The sequence below is a fragment of the Macaca nemestrina genome, chromosome 2 (assembly GCF_043159975.1).
Source record: "Macaca nemestrina isolate mMacNem1 chromosome 2, mMacNem.hap1, whole genome shotgun sequence".
Classification (NCBI taxonomy): domain Eukaryota; kingdom Metazoa; phylum Chordata; class Mammalia; order Primates; family Cercopithecidae; genus Macaca; species Macaca nemestrina.
Window position 1 is genome coordinate 178,004,395 of NC_092126.1, and position 20,818 is coordinate 178,025,212.

The 20,818-nt window shown below is 34.2% G+C and overlaps 1 protein-coding gene across 9 annotated transcripts in view; it reads left to right on the top strand.

Moving 5' to 3' along the window:
- Positions 1–20,818, top strand: part of LOC105477589 (Cbl proto-oncogene B) — a 214,659-nt gene that overhangs the window by 173,373 nt on the left and 20,468 nt on the right. For 7 of the 9 annotated variants that reach the window (XM_071092487.1, XM_071092491.1, XM_071092485.1 and 4 more), the window contains 5 exons: positions 3,990–4,084; positions 12,079–12,225; positions 15,728–15,822; positions 15,936–16,067; positions 18,984–19,124. In XM_071092487.1, the coding sequence (XP_070948588.1) occupies positions 3,990–4,084; positions 12,079–12,225; positions 15,728–15,822; positions 15,936–16,067; positions 18,984–19,124 (610 nt within the window). The remainder of the gene's footprint in view (positions 1–3,989; positions 4,085–12,078; positions 12,226–15,727; positions 15,823–15,935; positions 16,068–18,983; positions 19,125–20,818) is intronic. The other 2 variants (XM_071092490.1, XM_071092489.1) reach the window with 1 other exon arrangement.

Sequence of the window (20,818 nt, forward strand, 5' to 3'; positions counted from 1 at the left end):
TCGAGGACTGTCTTTCAGAAAATCAGTCCTCTGTGTGTACTGGTTTCATGTCCAGTCTGATGCTGAAGGACAAAATACAGGGGTACTTTTGAGGTAGCATGTGTAGGGATTGACATGCATGGGGGTTGACATGTGTAGGATCGGGAAAAGGCTTGTGTTTAGTAAGATTTTTTAAAAATGTTTTTCTTAATTGTGCGAAGATTTTCACAAAATTGTTTTCTGTGTATCTCAAGGGTCCCAAATGTTTTAATCTTCAGTTTTTAAACAATATCTGAATCACAAGAAAACATTTTACACTTTAGGATTAGATGATACCTTGAGGCATTTAGAGAAATATTAATCTAAGATAACCTAGATTTCTAATAAATTACACAAGCCAGTTTATACTTCTTTCACAAGTCTACACTTCCACTATTGTTTTCTTATTTCTTCAACCTCATTACCTAATTCAGCTATATGAGTACCTAGCATGTTCAAGACACTCTGGGGAATACAAAGAGGAATAAAGCACAGAAAAGCTAGTCAGGATGAGACAGGCATGTGATTAAGAGGTAAGGCATATGAGAAGCATCCAGAAAATGTGTGGGATCCCCAAGAAGAAAAAAAATTCCAAGATGCAGGACTGAAAAAGTAATAAAGAAAGCTTCATGCAAGAGGGTCACTGGCTATAGATATTAAAAGACTGGCAGCTGTTGTTTTTGTAGTTATTACAGAAAGGAATAGCATGGAGGTGGGAGAATATGTTTAGTGATAATCCAGTCAGTTTTGGATGGCCTATAGCATAAAAAGAGTGGGCAGGTGAGGTAAGACCATGGCAAGGTAAGTTGAAACCAATTATCAAGTGTCTTGAATTCTACATTAAGTAATCATAATTTGGTAGGCAGGAGAGAACATTTAAAGTTTTCTTTTCTGGCAGAGGAATTACTAGGATTAGAATTGTGAATTTAGAAGATTTAAATTGGTAGCATTTCCAATGCAATTGTGATAGATTTGGGACAGTGAGCTAAGAATGCAGAGGATGAAAAGATGTTTCTTAGTTGAGGATTCAGTGGGGTTTCAGTGTGAACTGCTTCAGTTGATACTATCAGTCTGCACATTTGAATAACTACAGTTTTTTTTTACCATTTGCAAACAGGTTTTTTAGATATCTTGAAAATATATAAAGTATTTATTTTTAGCCCCCAAAGTTGTGATTTATTGTACTCACTCAGGTAGTGGCAGCTAAAATGATTTTCTGGTGTAATGAAATGGTTGCAGGTGAGAACATAAAATTCAGAATGACATAATGTTAAATCTTGTCCTTTAGCCACTATCCATAAATATAAACAGCCACTTTAGATGAACAGAAACATGATCATCACTTTATAAAGTACCTGCACATTTAGGTCCTTTGCTGTCTCAATCTAATAATTAGGAAAGAACTATACAGAATTCCAAGTTTCGTATTAGGCATATTGTCAATTCTCAGTACATATTTATGAACAGTTTGCAGGAATAACAGCCATTAAACAAATTATATATATATGTGTGTGTGTGTGTGTATGTATGTATGTATGTGTATATATTTATGTGTGTGTATATATACACATATTTGCTGAGAGTATTTCAGTAATAATGAGTTTCTTTCAGCTAAACCTAAGGAAAGTCATTTCACTAGTTAATACCTCCGTTAATAAGTACATCTAAGCCAATCAGCAGTCAATATTCATTTCAGCCCTACTGTGTGTAAAGCACCATAAGGCATATGCTGTAAAATGGTAAAGGAGTAATAAGAGTTTTTGTCCTGAAAGAGACCCAGCGTGGCCTAAATTCTCCTTGACGAAATGTAAGTACACAGAACACGAGCAAAATATTATCAGATGCCAAACATCAAATGAATGGTTCAGAAAAGACACTACAGCATTTCAGTGGCTCTAGAAATCCTTTAGTTACTATATGTCAGTAACAAATGGTATTTCTGAAACAGTTAGAAAAAGTGCCATTTGCATTTTAAAGCAAATTAATGGATTGTTTCAAAAAATTAGGAACAAGTCATTTAATTTTCTTAGATACTGCCCTCCAAGAGTAAGTTACCTCATTAATTGTACTTTGTGGTTTTACTAGTGATAGCCATCATTGCCTGTATGACTTCTCTTCATGAAACTGAATAATAGTACACAAAAATATGCAAGCTCTGTTATTAGTATTTTATTCTCATTTACCTAATGTGCAAGATGAAAGCAATTTCAATACCGGTAAATGTTTGAGTGTATTGGTATTTTTGAAAGATATATTCACAGTGTTCTGATTATAAAATTATGGTTGGTTTATTGTTAAATTAGAACCAATACAACTGAAACTCCCATATCTCTCTTTTATTTTATTGTTGCTGAAATTTTATTAAGCATCTATCTATGTTGGATGATTTGTCCTCAAATAAACTATTGCATATAAAATTCACATTACATTTTCCCAAATGAGTTTTATATGTATTTGTGACATGAATTAAGGAAATTTGACTGCAGATATCTTACATTGTATCTATTCCTGCAGCATGCAAAGAATTCCAATGAAGAATGACTTCCAAAGCTCAGTATTACAATGAGCATTTGTGTATTTGTCAGTTAAAAGACCTTTTTTTATGTTAAAGGATTTTATTAAACTTCAAAATGATTAATGTCTATTAGGAAATTTCTTCTTTCTGGCACACTAGAGAACACTTTGCCTTATTCTGTTATTTGGCCACAGTCAAAAGCCCAGGATAAAATCATTTTATTTAAAGGTAATATTTTGTCATGGTGTGGCTACAGTATATTGAGTCTAATGAGGGGAAACATGAAAAAAGAGAAATTGGTACTAAAGCTTAGGATCAGCTTTGTAGCTCTGAAATACACACGCTGATAAATTTCAAATGTGTTCTTTAAACTTGTTTCTTTTCTTATTTTAAGTTGATAGGTAAGAGTATGACCTTTTCAATTTTATATTCTAAAGCTTCAACATCATTTTAGAAATGTGATGGAGAAAAGTAATTGTTAAGTCCTCAATTGAATTATCCATCGCTGTTCAAATTACTTCACTTGCATTTAGCCCCACCATCAGTCTACCTAATAAATATGAATTAATAAGAGTTTACAAAGGAACTCCATGATAAAAATCTAATGATTGCTTACAGGTCTTAAAATGTGTTCAGTCTTTTCTTGTGAATATGTTTCTGCAAAATGATCCTCTCATAACCCCCCCCCCCTTTTAAGTTGCTGTAATTTCAAATTGTAGGAGAAACAAATAACAGTTTTCAGACATTTCCTATGGTGTAACAGAAATCTAGACACCAGAATGCCCTAATTCAGAGTAATTGAACGCTGGCTTTGGATGGTCCCATATGAGCAAGTTAGAAATTGTGGTTTGTATGTTCACTAACTGAAAATTTTGTTTAAATTTGCCTGCACTTGGAAAGCCAGAACAGGTCTCTAGTTATCTTTAGCGCAGAAGCTTCAACCATGAAAGAACAAAGGCACTTCTGATTATATTAATGTACTGCTTTATCAGAAAGTTTAAGAATGTTCCGTTCACCATGGAGAAATATAATTTAGAGCAATTTAATTTGGAAGGAATTAAAAAAAGAGTAACATCAGTGCTGCTTTTTTCTTTACCCCTTATAGAGAATGCTAACTTTTCAATAAAACCTGATCATAGTTGGTGAATTTTATTATTTACCTACTTAGCCAATAATATCTGTATGTGATTTATATAAATTATAGTATTACCTCTCAGTGTTTAAGAATCATGGTGTAACATTTTTATTTTTTGTATAACCTTGAACCACTTTAGGCGGTGGTGACTCATCAGTGTGGTGCTACTGACTCCTGAATAAATTGTATGACATTTCGCTTGTTTAAATATACTGAACTTACACATTGTCTTCAAAATGGTAGGTTACCTAAGAGCAGCTATTGCTGTAAGGTCCTTCAGAAGTTAAATTCTTGGAAACTAACCATTTGATTTACTTTCAGGTCTTTTCCAATGGTCATCTTGGAAGTGAAGAATATGACGTTCCTCCCCGGCTTTCTCCTCCTCCTCCAGTTACCACCCTCCTCCCTAGCATAAAGTGAGTTTTGTTGAATTTGGAGATCACTTGTCTGTGCATCAAGATATGGTAAAAAGTGGTTTTGAGAGGTTCTCAATACAGACACTACACGACGAATAGAAAGTCATTGATATTAAACAGCCAGCTGTATTTACAAACTAACTTACCATAAATTAAGATCCTTCCTGATACTTTGCTGGTAACCACAACATCTATGAGACTTACCTAACTCTTGAGGTTACACATAGAGCAACAGGGAGAGAAAGCTAAGTATTCCTTGCATCAAAGAGGATAGAGTAGCACAATGAGGTATCCCTTCAAATTTACCTCTCCTCCTCAGAGGTAACCCATTTTATCTCAGCTTTCCAGTTTGACATCATAAAAGAATCTTTGGTTCTACCAGTTTTTTTCATTTCTCACATCCATTCAGCTACCAAATCCTTTTGATTACTCTTTTGGAGTTTTTCATATTCCTCTCCTCTTCTCCATTGCTCTAGCTTTGCCTCAGAGCTGGACAACAGAAAGAGCAACTGATCATCTCATATGATCGGAGATTTAGTATCAGTGGGTTTAGGGCTAGTAAAATGAGATAAGTGGGTATCTCATTTGAAAAATGGGGCCTCAGAGGCACACTAGATATCTCTCATTGGTATCTTCCCAAGTTAAACCAGGATAAACTGGATATCCCAATTCTAATTTTCCTGCTCTTTATATGAAGTCAGGATGTCTGCCTTTCCTCCAGTGTATTTTGTTCACTGCAACTGAGTTCATTTAATTTAAATTCTGCCTTCCCCCGGTCACTTTCCCACTCAAAAACCAGCGTTGTTTCCCTTTCTCTATTAAATTAATTCTATACTCTTCTGCTAACAGTAAGATCCTACAGAATTTTACCCAACTAAAATATTGTTCAGTGATTCCTAATACTTGCCCTGTAATTTTATCTGGATTGTTTTTTCTGGCTTTCTGAAATTTTTATGCTGTTCCTCCTGTACTTTACCTTTTCCTAATCTTTATCCTAAAGGTCCGTATCTCAGACTGTATTTCTTTGTGAAATGATCTGTGACTTCTTCAATTGTAATGGTTAAGACAGATTCACATTCCTCTTCCTGCGGTTTATTTTCTACTCATTTAATTATATACTCTGCCATACTGTTTTCTGATTTTAATGTGGCTCTCCAATTGAAAAGATTACAAGACTTTGAGGGCAAAAACTGTGTTCTGTATCTCCCATGACATCTTACTGTATTTGATGTATACTAAGTAAATGATTTGCATATAGTAAGTAAGTACACAGAGAATACGTGGATGCTTGGTCAGTTGATTTAAATTTTATCTGCTGAGGTCCTTATTTCCAATTGAAAGTCTTAGAGCTTCTTCATTCCTTCATCTGCAGTTCACTGAACTCCCACTATACATATCAATGCAAACGAAAAATAAGGTAGATCCCAGCCCCCAAGAAATTTACAGTCTGCTTTGGAAAATAACATTAACATATACGAAATCACTAGAGAATGGTATGCACTAACATTTATAATGCTAACTTAGTAGTTTCAAATGAGTTTGGAGGAGAGGCTGTTATAGCCCTTGTGAATGAAGGATGTTTCATGGAGGGATGGCCATTTCCTGACTCATGAAGTACACGCACAATTGGGAAAGGCAGCATATGAGAAAAAACAAGGGTGTGAAATTTGACATTGTTCAGGGGATGGTGGAAAACTCAGCAAATTAGATCATTCTCCAGTGGGAACTTCTCTTGGAACTGCCAGATATTTAGCAGACAAAGGAGTTGGAAGCAATTACACATACTCTGCGTAGTAGGCTCTAAATCAGTGACAACATGTGATGATATTCTAGCCCTAAATGAACTCTGGATATATGTGCATGTAATAAAACATCTAAGCTCAATTACCTCTCATAACTCAGAAAACATTAGAAAATGAAATCTTGCTAATTAGAGATTAAATTTTCACATTCTGTTTATTAAATTCATATTGGCAAGCAAGCTGGAAGTTGCAGTTTGCTTCATTTGTATTTAACATTAAATACCTGCTTCTCCTGTAAATGAAGCAAGAATAACAAATTCATAGTAAAATGTATTTTTTCTAATACTTCAATTTGTAAGTGCATCTAAAATTAGTCATACTTTCTCCCTATTTACTCTTGATTTTTCACTCAGAAACAGTGCAGTTGTTTCACTTAGAGTAATATTTTAACAGTGCACGCTTACCAGCAAATTAGTTTTCAATTTGGCATGCTGCATGTCAGCCGTAGTTAGCAATACAAATGTTAGCTTTTAATGGCACATTTATCTCTCCAGTTTATTTTTGTTTCTGACTCTGTAGGTAGCAGTTGTTCATTGTAGACAATATGCAAAGTATATAAAAAAGAAAAAAGTGAGATACATAAGTATAAGCATATGCAGATGCTAAATATCAATGTCCAGAGTTTTAACATTTTGACTTTTTTGTTTAAACTTGTTTATACCTTGTTTAGATTATATTGTAGAGATAATTTTATGCCCTCCTTTCTTAACATTATCATAAGCATTTTTCTTAGTTGTTTAGTTATACACTGTGTTTATTATAAAACCAGCATGGAATGCTGATGTGAACAGTAGAATAAAATCAGACTGTGTACCACACCTGACTCCGCCATTAAGTATTTGTCTTTTTTGTTGTTGTTGTTGTTGTTTTGAGATAGAGTCTCACTCTGTCACCCAGGCTGGAGTGCGGTGGCGCGATCTCGGCTCACTGCAACCTCTGCCTCCTGGGTTCGAGCCATTCTTCCGCCTCAGCCTTCTAAGTAGCTGGGACTACAGTCACCCGCCACCATGCCTGGCTAATTTTTTTATTTTTAGTAGAGATGGGGTTTCACCATATTGGCCAGGCTGGTCTCGAACTCCTGACTTTGTGATCTGCCTGCCTCGGCCTCCCAGAGTGCTGGAATTACAGGCATGAACCACCACAGCCTTTGTCTTATTTTTAACGGGGTAACTTCTCTGGCCTTTCCCCATCTGATAGAAGAGAGGATCTGTTTAACTTAAATTATCTCCAAAATCCTTTTGAGATTCAACTTTTTAGGTTTTATACAGTGTGTTTTTTTAAAGAATACTGATGGCAAACCTGGCAACCTAACAGTGAGTCTAGAGTCCTGGTTCTGGATGGTCTTAGAACAGAGGTCTTAGCAAAATGCCACTCACAGAAATAAGAATGTCGGATGTTTGAGAATTCATTTCCATCTTAGACTCTTGGTGCATGTTTCAAAATCAGGCCAAAGCAAAAATTACATGTTGCTACCAAACATACACTTCTCTAGTTCTCACAAATGTTGAAAACTCCAATGTTAAATCCAAGAACGTCAAAGCTAGCATTTACCTTTATATTTATACTATGTTGTTATACATATTTACAGAAATAGTATTGTTAAATGTTTGATACTGTTTACTGATTTCCATTTACGTGATGTCAGAGACTGCTCTGTGATAGTGTTTCCTTTCCTGTTAAACTGTATCTTTGCAGTTATTTGACTTTTATTGTGTAATTTGTCTTGAGACCTAGAAGAGTATGAAATTTACTTCTAAAAAATATACTGTTGTAAAAGCAATCTGAAATTACTTGTATCTATATACTTAATTTTTCTAAAATGATGTCTTTTTCTAAAGTAATGTTTTTTTCTAAATGGTGTCTGCTTAACATCTTTGACACTTAGCTATAAATACAAAATTTTAAGTAAATCCTAGAAACATGGGTAATTACTGTTTTGGAGGGAGAACAAAGTAATCCTATGTGGATTCTTTTTACTTTATAGTTTACATTATTTATTTACTAAATTATATTTATTTTGAAATAATTTGATTTTTCAAAATTAAAACTAAATGATACTCTGAATAGTTAAGGAAATATTTATTTTACTTGACACACAATAGTTTGGCAAATGAACAGAGGCATTATTACAAGTAATAATGGAGTAATTACTTCCAGGTAAGATAATGTTCTGAAATGCTGAGGAATATCTTTTTTTTTTTTTTTTTTTTAGAATTTTTTTTTGTGTGTGTGCCTTGTCTTTTAGAGATGGACCTTTTGTACTTTTGACATATTAAACTTAGGCTTTCAAATACCCATGAACCAATATTACTTGGTTTGCATTTTTGTAAGAAAGGTTTTTTTGTTGTTAGAAGTGGTATTATCTATTTTTATGAATATATATTCTTATAATATATATTTTCCTAAAGAGATAAGTGCCTACATTTTTGGTTCCATAAACAGAGAATACAAATTTCACCTAACTGTCCTATTTTCATTCAGTTGCTTTACTGACTAGAGGTTCAGTGTGTACAAGATAAAATCCTTTATCCTCTTTGGAATTTAAGCTCTAGTTAGAGAGAAGAGAAAGTAAACAAGTAACTATATTGTATATTGTCAGCTAGTGGTAAGTGCTAGGAGGAAAAATAAGCAGGGAAGAGGATAAATAATGATAGAGAGGTTTATACTTAGATGAGGTCATTAGGAAAGACCTCTCTGAAAGGCTAATATTTGAACAGAAACTTGAAGGAAGTAAGGGAGCAAACCAAGAGGTTATCTGTGTGAAGAGCACAGAAGCTGGATAGAACACAAGTACAAAGCAACTTCAAATCTGTTGCTCCGATTTACAAACAAGTTAGTGAAAATGCTTATAAGTAAAGCTTATCTTAAAGCTTGATAGTATACCACACAGATGTTTTTGATGTCATGAAAGACCCTTCAAAATTAGCATGTATATGATAAAATTTAGTGTTTTGAGGAAATGATTTATATGTGGCACATGTGCAAAAATCATTTCAAATATAGCTATATTTTGTTTTGTCTCTTCTCTGGACTATTTATTTGAATTAGACATTTTCCCTGTTAGGATTGGGATAATGTAATATAAGAAATATGGAATAATGTATAGGGCAAGCTCTAAAGATTCTAACAGAAGATATTTTTCATTATTTGCCTTCAGATACTATTAAAGGAAGATAGATCCTTATGTGTAGAAAACAAGCTTACTAATTAAGCATAGCATTGGATACTATCTCCTGTGCTGGCCTGAAAATTCACCTGTTTCCTGGTTTGTTTCAAATGTGCATATGTAGAAGATGAAAGTATTTATCACTGAAGGCTCAAATAGCTAACACTATGAATTTAATAAAATGTCCAGGTTGTGGGGAGGGTGACTATGCATCTTTGAGAGTGTGTGTCTCTATGTATTACCAGAGTATTAACTCAGTAATAACAGCAACAGTGCAGAACATTCTGTGAATGTAGGATGAGAATATAAAGGGATTGCAGTAATAAGTGTAATGGTAGGCTTTAATGTGGAGTCAGCCAATACCATTTGTTCAGCTTTATTATAACTCTGGTATCCTAAAAATTTCCCGTAAGTTTAGTCAGTGACTGAAAATTGTCCCATGCCCCGCAAGATAGAATTTTTTTCTACTGCCAAGTGTTGTATATATTAATAGATAATGACTAATTATAAATCTAATTATTTTGCCAGTTATTTAGTAACAAGTAAAATTAAACCTGTTTTTTGAATGAGTTTGTAGAGGAAAATAAAACCCCGCGTGTCATTCCAGATGGTGTAATTAGTTACATGACTTTAGTTCTTTATTTTGCTATTTTATATACATCTTCTTTACCTCATTTGTACCATCCTCTTATGTTATTTTTTGTGATAGAAACCATTTTTTTTTCAGAACTGGATAAGATTACTTTTTAATAAAAACCATGTAATCTTAAATAAAACACACTGGAATGTTATTCTTATAAATTGGCTTATTTCTAATCTAAATAGACTATTATACTGATATTAACAATTTTTATTAAAAACCATAAGCAGAAAAATAAAATCTGAATCTTTAGAACTTTATTAAAAAGGTGATAAATGGGACACCTAAGTATTTTTTTCATATTTAGATACAAACACCACTTGAAGACTATTTTTTCACTTCTAGATATAATTCTCTAAAATCCATTTAAGCTAACAATTTATACTAGCAAGTTTTAGCAATAAGCCTTATCTCCATGAAGTATTAGATGAGCTTTGCTTTTCACTTCATTCGGAAATAATCTACTGATTTGTGGCAAAGCCACAAATGGGGGAAATTACTCGAGAAATTGTCTATCAATGAAAGTAAAATATCAAATTAGCCGCAACATATGTGATTTAAAAAAGTGTCCATTGTTGACTCATAATGAACTGCTTCTTTGGAAACTTAAATCTTTGGAGGGAACCTGCAACAGGCAGATGTTAGAACATTTCTGATATTGAATAGTTGTTGAATGTTTAGTGAGAAATACTGTTTTCTTTTTACATAGTGTATGCTTGAATTGCATAGAAAGGGATTCATTATAAATGAAAATATCTTAGGCATAGAAAGGATGTATCATTTCATTTGATAATAGAACCCACTCTGGTCCTTGACTTAGCTAAATTGATGTCTGTGTTTACAGGAATTTATGGAGAAGTAATATTAGAAGTCCCTCCCAGCTCCAGTGCCATCAGATCACCATTTTGCAGCCCATATACTTAACTTTCTTTAATTGGAAAGTAAATCCTCCAAAATTAAACCATAATAGGTGTAATAATAGATTATTATTAAGGCCCTTAGGTTATGCTGTAGGTAGTGACATTGGACCTTTTGTCACTATATCACTGTGCTTTTGTCTCCCTGTAAAGCTCATGTGAATTCTAAGGTTGCTGAAACAACAAGAATTTAAAGATCAGTATTGAAATTTTTTTCAAAGATAGTTATTATATTTGAAAAATCTTAGTTTTTCTTTGATCTTTGAATGTCTTAGAGACTTAGATAATATCTTTGAAACTTGGATCTTTTGATTTCAAAATGTCTTCTTGTAATGTTCGCAAAGAAAAGCCCCTAAAATTGTTTCCGTTCTAACTAATAAAAAGGAATAAAAATGAATGTTAATTCAGGCATGTTTGTTTAATATACCAAAGGCCTCTTGCTCCCTCTACAGAAGGTGCTTCAAAATTGCAGTCACTTAGTTTTTTGTTTTTTGGGGTTTTTTTTTTCCTTTTTAAATTGGACAGATTTCTCATGAGGTTCATGATGATTAGTGTATTTGCAATGCCTTGCAAACTAGTTCGTCTTCCTAAAGTGAATCAGGTTGAGTTTGTGCATTTCTGCTTTGGCATTTTTCATTGGCTTCAGCCAGGGTTAAACTCCAGTAGCAACAGCTATGAAAAACATTATGTTTATGTTTGCCTATTTGTTTGGGTTTGTTTTATTTGGTTTATTTACTCTTATGGATAAGTGAAATCCTTAATATTTTTGATATGAGATGATGGTTTTACTCGTTTTAATTCTCTTTTATTTAGCCAGGGAATCTAAGCCATAAATATAATGTACTCTACTTCAAAGACTTAAAAATAAGTTATCTCATTATCTACATCTAATCATTCCATTCAATTTTAGCTCTCAGTTGTTGGTAGGAAGAAAAACCTAACAACTTCAACTATAATTTCACAGGATAGTTAAGTTTTACAGAATTAAACTGGATATTTTTCCAACTATAAATAATACTCACAGGAGACAAAAAGTTTGACCATTCTGTAAAGACTTCTTTAATATATAAAACTACCATGCTTATTATTTTAACATCATACTTTACCCATTTGATTTAAATTGAGATAAAATATTAATATTTTAATAGCTTTTGGTTTGAATAAATTTATACATTTTATCTTACGAATCCAACATCTTTTTATTTTATTCAACAGGTTACTAGTTTTTCCTATTGTGCCATTTAAAATTGTAAGGATGAAAATTCTTTTATCCCATCAAGAGTCTTAACAAAAGATTGAAAATCCTTTTCATTTGTGTTTAATATAAGAACAGCTTCTCAGATGATACCCTGTAATTGAATAATGAACATAAGTGATAAAGTAGCTTCTTTGACTTGAATATGTCACATCAGACTTGCCTGTTTTGAATATTATGCTTAAACTAGATTGGATTTTTTTTCCCCTGGTAGGTGTACTGGTCCGCTAGCAAATTCTCTTTCAGAGAAAACAAGAGACCCAGTAGAGGAAGATGATGATGAATACAAGATTCCTTCATCCCACCCTGTTTCCCTGAATTCACAACCATCTCATTGTCATAATGTAAAACCTCCCGTTCGGTAAGAATACGGGCAGCTTTTTGCCACTTAGATCTGCATAAGCATTATCATTTGCAATGTTTGTTTTTAAACAATTGATTTACGTCTAGTTAAAAATCCTTGATTTCAAGCTCAAAGCCTTCTCTTCCTGTATACCATTCCCTGCATTACTTCTAAAGAAAACTAAAAGATGCAGATTTCTCATTAATCAGGAAGTCACTTTATTTGATCAGTTCTAAGCATGTATCTCATGAAGAAAAAATTAGTGCTCAGAAACTAAGGTATTATTCTGACCTTCCTTAGAATTTTTCTTCATAATGTAAAGACTAGTATAATTTATTTTCATTTTCCTTCTTGATGTACTTGCTACCTACTTCTATTCAGATTTTGAAGAATGGGAACAAATGCCAAGTTGTTTCCCTTAACTTTCTGTTTTTCTATCAAGTGCTGTTTTACCTTCCTTCAGATCAAATAAGAATGTGAGGAATAGGCTAGGCGTGGTGGCTCACGCTTGTAATCCTAGCACTTTGGGAGGCTGAGGCGGGAGGATCATGAGGTCAGGAGTTCGAGACCAGCCTGACCAACATGGTGAAACTCTGTCTCTACTAAAAATACAAAAATTAACCGGGCGTGGTGACGGGCGCCTGTAGTCCCAGCTACTCAGGAGGCTGAAGCATGAGAATCGCTTGAACCCGGGAGGCGGAGGTTGCAGTGATCCGAGATCGCACCACTGTACTCCAGCCTGGGCGAGAGAGCTAGACACTGTTTCAAAAAAAAAAAAAATGTGAGGAATAATGGGGGTTTTTCGTTCCTTTTGTTTGCTTATTCTCACTTACATGGGGATAGCCTTGGTCTTTGACTTGGAAGCCCCATTAAGGTAAATAAGAGTTATTAATAATGTGTTGTTTGTATTGAAATATTAATTTATCTTTAAGTAAAAGCATGAGTCTGCATTTATATTATTGAATTTATAAACTGAAATCTCATATTTCTGCGTTTGTTTGTTTTACCTGACTGACATGTATGAGGTACTCAGTACTCTCAGCTTCAAAACTTAGTTTCTGAGTTCTGCTTTCCTTTGTATAACATTCCTGGGGCCATGCTTGGCACCTAGAATAGGACTCCAGTACTGCTGTTGGCCCTGCATTCCAGCATCTCTCCAGGACTGACTGAAGGATAGGGGAGATGGCAATTACTTCAGTCCTCTGTGCCATCTTTACTTAGTGTGCCTTTTCCTTTTGAGGTCAAGTCAATCAACTGAAAACATTTTATAAGTACGGTGTTCCCTTCTTTTCCAATGAAAAACTAAAAAATGTTTTAATGTGTTTCTTCAGGCATCTCACTGAGTTAGAAAATGCAGCACTTGGAAAGAGAAGCACATTTTCATTTTAAGCAGATATCTGTCTTAATAAGTGACCCTGGTTAGAATTATCAACATTCTGCTGAATTATTACCCAGAATTAATAGTCTACACCACAGGACTTTATTTTTTTTAAAGCAAGAACCTAAACACTCCTTGCTATTGCTGGTGTTTAAATAAGAAATTTGTTGATAAAATAGTATCATTGAGAAGACAAAGAAATAACGAGGAGGTAATTTTATGTATCAGAAGAACCAAGTAGCTAGTGATGTATTTGAGAACAAAAGATATTCCTTCTCATCAAATATAAGTTGTTACAATTTTCAGTTCTTTGGCTCTTGCAAATGTGCAGTAATTTTTAAAAACTAAAGTAGGATGAGCTTTTTTGGTCTCTTTGGGAGTCTTTTTTTTTTTTTTTATTGCTGAATAAGTGAGGAGTATATTTTAATACGTTAAATTTTAATTGTTACATCATATTGGATGAGTTTTTTTGTGACAGAGTGCCCAAATCTTGAAAATAAATTTGAATTATAACCATCATTACCATTTTTCTATTGTTACAGAAGAGAAATAAATGTTGATAATCCCTAAATGTAATTGGAGTGAATTCTTTATCTAATTTGTTCTTGAAAGCTGATGGATGAAGTATCTTCTTTCGTCCTCTCCAAAGAGCTCTTTAAGCTTAACTCTTTCTCTCCTTGTGTGTATTTTTACCCCTTTAGAACATCAGGAGAAGTGAATTGTCAATATGTAGAAAAAGTGACACAGTAAATGAATAATTCAATTTAATTTCAGTAAAAATCCATCATTGTTATGAAGGTTCAATACGTGATAACTATTTTTAAATGAACTATATCTGGCCCCTTAAAGAGAAGTGGCCACCAGAGAGAATAGAAATGAATTTCAGATGAAGCATTCTTGCATTATCTATTCAAATATCCACCATCTCCTCCATTACATATGCACTTTTACTTTGCTCTAAAAATTCAGAGTAAATCAGAGGAAAGTAAAATGTAAACTCTGATTTCTATAGCTCTTTGTCAGTTGATTGTTATAGAGCTATATACTGAAGCAAAATATGCTCCCTATCTTCTCTTCCTACTGCTGTCTTCCCATGGCCCAATTTTAGCCATTGTGTTCACAGTATGATTCCAAAGAATTAATACCAACAATTTGGCTGGGTGCAGTGGCTCACACCTGTAATCCCAGCCTCCTTTGGGAGGCTGAGGTGGGGAGATCATTTGCAGCCAGGAGTTTGAGACCGCCTAGGCAACATGGTAAAACCCTGTCTCTACTAAAAAATAAAAATAAATTGGCTGGGCGTGATGATGCATACTTGCAATTCCAGCTACTTGGGAGGCTAAGGCATGGGAATTGCTTGAACCTGATAGGCGGAGGTTGCAGTAAGCCAAGATCGTGCCACTGCACTCCAGCCTTTGCAACACACAGACACACATGCACAACAAAACAAAAAAAGCCCCAACAACTGAAGCATACTTTTCTAGTGAGTAGTACCCTTTACAAACACATTAGAATACTGTGCTTGTCATGTACCCGAGGCCTTTGCTAAAGTCATTTTTTGCAGTGTCAGAGGACCAGAATTTTGTTCTTGGCAGTGGTGAAATAGTACCACAGGCTCTAGTTCTTTGAATGTTCCTGTCAGAATTATAATGGAATTCCTGAAAGTTTAATAGTTTTTCTTCTTTTATGGGCTGTAGCTTATTTTTATAAGGAAATTTTCAGTTACAGAAGCAAAAATGTGGTATTAAATACTATCAACAAATAATGAAGTCATTGAGACCGCTATATGTTTTTGCCTTGGCACGTACTTCTTTTTTTACTTCAAAAACTTGACCAGGTTCTGTTGAATTCTTCCGCAGAGATAAGTTAATTTTACATATGTGTTTAGGATATCAACAATTTTTGTGGCCCTTGTAATTCTTGGTTATAGTTTACAAAAAGAGACTGTGTTCCTTCAGATATTTACTTCTACATTTTAAAATAAGGAGTATCTTGATGTTATTACTGATAATTTTTCCAGAAAAGAAAATATATGTTCAAACTTTATTAAATGAGCAGGAATTCTAGTTCCCTCTACCTCTTGAATTACTTTTCATTGGAAAGTATTCTCCTTATATGATTTTATTGTGAACTGTCCTTTAGGTCTTGTGATAATGGTCACTGTATACTGAATGGAACACATGGTCCATCTTCAGAGAAGAAATCAAACATCCCTGACTTAGGCATATATTTAAAGGGTACGTATAGAATATAATTTCCTTTGTGATGTACATCTTAATGGTCAGAATTTAAAGGCAAAATTTCATGCCATTGTACTGAAAATACATTAAGGTTTTGTGTTATCCTCTAGGAGATGTTTTTGATTCAGCCTCTGATCCAGTGCCATTACCACCTGCCAGGCCTCCAACTCGGGACAATCCAAAGCATGGTTCTTCACTCAACAGGACGCCCTCTGATTATGATCTTCTCATCCCTCCATTAGGTTGAAACCTTTAAAAACATTTTCAACAACCCACCTCTCCTTCTTCTCTTAATTTCAGAATTTTCAGAATTCAGAGTTCACTATAACACAGACTCACTGGGTTGTGAATGTGCCTGAAATTAGAATGGTTTCTCCAGGGATGGTGACTCCCAAGTTCACGAGAACATTACTCCATGTAGATGATTAAAGTAGTAGTGTAATAGTTGGGCATCAGTCAGGTTTTAAGCAAGTTGTTTGGTCCATACTAAATGTAGTCTAAAAACACATGAGAGCTTTGTGCTCTAGTAGTTTTGAAGTGATGACTTGAAGTGTTCAGATTTTCTTTAAGTATAATAATTCTTAATGAATATGAACTTGCTTTTCTTGTAGCATGAGCAGTTCCACTTATGCTAATTAAATTATGCAAAATTAAATAGTTATAAGTAGAGAACTGATAATAAATTCTGTTTTATTCTAATCAATACAACTATAACACATTCAAAAAACTCTCAATTTCCTTGTTTCAAATTATAATATGAAGAAACATCCTATGTGTATTTGTGTGTATCCACAGGTGAAGGTACACGTAGGTATGTATGTATGTTGAAGTTGACTGGTGCCAGTGTCACTGTTAATTTCATTAATTAGGAAGCATCTCATCCTGTTTTTAGAAGACAGTTAGAATGTCTGCACACCTTACATAAGGCTTCATAATAACAAGTCATTGTAACATAAAATAATATCTGAAGAAAATCAATTTACAAGCTTTTCTGAATTGGCTGTTAGGCCACCAGAAATACGAAATGAACCCTTCCATTTTCTCACAAGTACCACTGACTAGTATTTTGAATGACACAATAGCAGTATCTTTTGCTCCTGTTCACTCTATAGTTCAGGACTGTATTCCCATCTACATCGATTACAAAAGCCTCCTAACTTTCTTACCTACAGTCTTTCTCTCCCTTCCACTTCTTTCTGCACACTGGTTTTAGACGTATTACCCAGATCTTCATCACCTGGATAAGCATTGTTCAGTAAAGCTTTCTGTGGTGATGTAAAGGATCTGTATATTTGCATATGGGTTAAATGTGGTTATGGAACTGACTTTTCATTAAATTTAAATAGCTATATGTGGATGGGTGACTACTTTATAAGACAAAGTAGATAGATTCTCCAACCTGTCTTTTTACATTGGCCTTTTTCTAGGTCTTCTTGTGCATGTCATTTTTTCTTCATACTATTTACTCTACTTAGACGATCCTGCCCTTGCATTTGACAAATAAATTTTTGAGCCTTCTGATATCCCAGTACTTTCTGTTCTTCAATACTTCACTGAATACTGCTTGTCTACATTTCTCTTTCTTCATCCAATGCATATGTCTCTTTTATGGGACCAATCGAACACTTTCACCTGTAACTCATACCTATTTGTGAGCTTTTTCTTAAGCTCCTTTCATGGAATCTCAGCTCCTTGAGTCAGAGCCTTATAATTTTGATTTTCATATCATGCATGACCCTGGCATGGTGCCTGATGTTTAAGGGCTGAAAAAAGATTTGAATAAATATGATAATGTGAGAAATAGCTAAAAGTTAAAATGATAGCAAAACTCTCTCCTGTATCTTCAGATATGTTAATAAGAAAAATATGATGATTGAAGAAATTATTCTGCAAATTTTTTCTAAAGCAAGTTCAGTAAACAGTAATATCTTTTTTTTTTTTTTTGAGATGTAGTCTTGCTCTGTCGCCAGGCTGGAGTGCAGTGGCACAATCGCAGCTCACTGCAAGCTCTGCCTCCCGGGATCATGCCATTATCCTGCCTCAGCCTCCAGAGTAGCTGGGATTACAGGTGTGCCCCACCACCAAGCCCAGCTAATATTTTATATTTTATACAAATAAAAGACAGGGTTTCACCATGTTGGCCAGGATGGTCTAGATCTCCTGACCTCATGATCCACGCACCTCGGCCTCCCAAAACGTTAAGATTACAGGCGTGAGCCACGACATCCAGCCTCATTTTTCTTTAAATATGCCATTATGTTTAAATCATTCAACTTAAAAACATGAATTTTTATTATTAGAATATGTGTTTGTGTATACCCTGTCTCGTAAAGTATTTTGAGCTAGCTTGCAAAATTACATATGCTTTTTTTTTTTTTTTTAAAGACTCAAGGTAATGAAAACTGTGAGTAGAATAGTAAGGTGTGTCAGGGGACAAATAAGTAGATATAAAAATATGCTGCAACATTCTAGTTATTAAAGCTGGGAAATATGCAAATGTAAGTAGTGTTTGGAACCAGAGAAGTTTCTGTATTTAGCTGTTCTTCTGTAGCTAAATCTGATAAATTGAAAAATATATTCCTCTGCTCTAGGTACATTTTATATATATTTTGACAGCATATCAAATATATGAAACATTAGGTTAAATAAATTAAAATCCAGTGGAATAAACTATATGGGATAATCTAATATTCTGTGACATTAAATTATATGTATTTGATGTGATTTTCCAATTAAAGGCTGCGAACTCTTTTTGTTACACAGAAAATCCTGTTTTCATGGTGTGACTGATAATAATTTTTAGTTCAAACTCTGAGTCTTAATATTATAAAGGTTACAAGTAAACTATGAGCTGTTTCATAAGTTACAATGCTGGTTTTTACAAAAAGGCCTGATAGAAAAAGTTTGCATTGGTGTGTTTGTATGTATGTGTATGTGTATGTATGTATGTTTGTATGTATATGCGTGTGTGTGTTTCTCTCCAGAATCTCCCACAAAATAATGAGATCCCGTTATCAAAGTTGGTGAACTGCTGGATAAACCCTGCGAATGAAATTCTTTATAAGCAGCAAGAGAAAATCAGTTATTACTATTGTTTGATGCTGTGTATTTTGATTAATGAAGTTCTGCTGCTGATATCGACCTTTCTTTAAATGCAGGTGAAGATGCTTTTGATGCCCTCCCTCCATCTCTCCCACCTCCCCCACCTCCTGCAAGGCATAGTCTCATTGAACATTCAAAACCTCCTGGCTCCAGTAGCCGGCCATCCTCAGGACAGGATCTTTTTCTTCTTCCTTCAGGTAGGAGGGAAAAGCCAAAGAAAACTATTCACTTAAAGCAAAAATATTTCCAAAACCGTACTATCAAATAAATGCTAGTGATTCATTAGTCTCTACCTTCCTAACAGAACAGAAAAATTCCTGGATTGTAAAAGTAGCAATTGTGGGTACATTTGTTTGTCAGTTGATTGGTCTAATGCCAACAGAATTAGAGAGATGGAAAGAGCAATAAAGAACTGCAGAATATAGAAATGATGCTATAGAGATTGTCCAGTCCAGAAACCTCCTTATGTTACAAAATGCAACCCTGAGAACCAGAACTGCTAAGGGGTTAAGCTAATAGTAATGGGAACATATTTAGACTTTGTCTCCTGATTCCCAATGCAGTCTTTTTTAATAGGTTTTTAAAATTTTACTAGATATGCCTTAGTGTCATAATTTTGTTCAAAACATAAGATTTTGGTAAATTACATTGTTATAACATGAATAGAGAAGTTTTTCTGAAATAGCTGCATTTTATTTTTTTGTGATATTTTTAATGCCTCGGTGTGTATCTACTCACTAATTACTGCTATTCAAAGGAAAACTAATTTTTTCTTAGTAACTATTTAATGCTATTTAATATTTATTTATATATTTATATATTATATATTATATAATTATTTGTTTAATATTAGTAAACTAATTTTTTATATTAGTATATTTTAAAATTTCAAAAGAGGATCTGAAATAAAAATGAAGACTTAATAAACCATCTGCTGCATTAGTTAGAATTATCAGGAAAAAGAAAATAAATTGTTATGTGGAATCTGCTGATACTAATTAACAGTTCCAGTCTGTCCTGTTAGTGATACTGTGCCCTGAAACCTTTGCCTCCTGGACTTGGTTTGGGAAAATATAGGGTAAAGATATTCTTGTTTTCATGAGTTCCTTACATTTCTACATGATATAAATCATGAAAATCTTTAAAAAGTGCTCAGTTTGTCCTTTAGCTACGTATATGCCTCATGGAAACTTGAGAATCTTTATTCCCAACTGATTCCCTTATCAGTTTCCTCAGTTGATTATTAGTCATGTCCACCATTAGTTTTTCTTAGTGTTTTTTTCTTTACTTGGTTTGATAGTTTAGAAAGTTTGAAGAGTTTTGATAAGACACACAAGTTACGGACACACAACTTGAATACACAGCTTCACTTTCTTAAAGTGGTTTATTTTTCAAGAATAATCTTCTGCTTAATTTTTCATCAGTAAATATTGATTGAGCCATTCACTGTTTACCCACTTGTGATAGATGCCTCCTGACCTCTGGGACCTCATGAGTTCACTGGATGCTGCCAGTTAAAGCACTAGTGTCATAACCCATTCCAGTCCAAGCAGGAAGTATAGTGTATTAGTCCGTTTTCACAGTGCCGTAAAGATACTACCCAAGACTGGGTAATTTATAAAGAAAAGAGGTTCCATTGACTCACAGTTCTGCGTGGCTGGGGAGACCTCAGAAAACATACAATCACAGCAGAGGTGAAGGGGAAGCAAGGCACGTCTTACATGGCAGCAGGTGCAAGAGAGAGTGAGCAAGTAGGGGAAATGCCAGACATTCATGAAAAACCAGATCTCATGAGCACTCACTATCATGAGAACAGCATGGGGGAACCACCCCCATGATTCAGTCACCTCCCACCAGTTCCTTCCCTAACACGTGGGGATTACAACCCAAA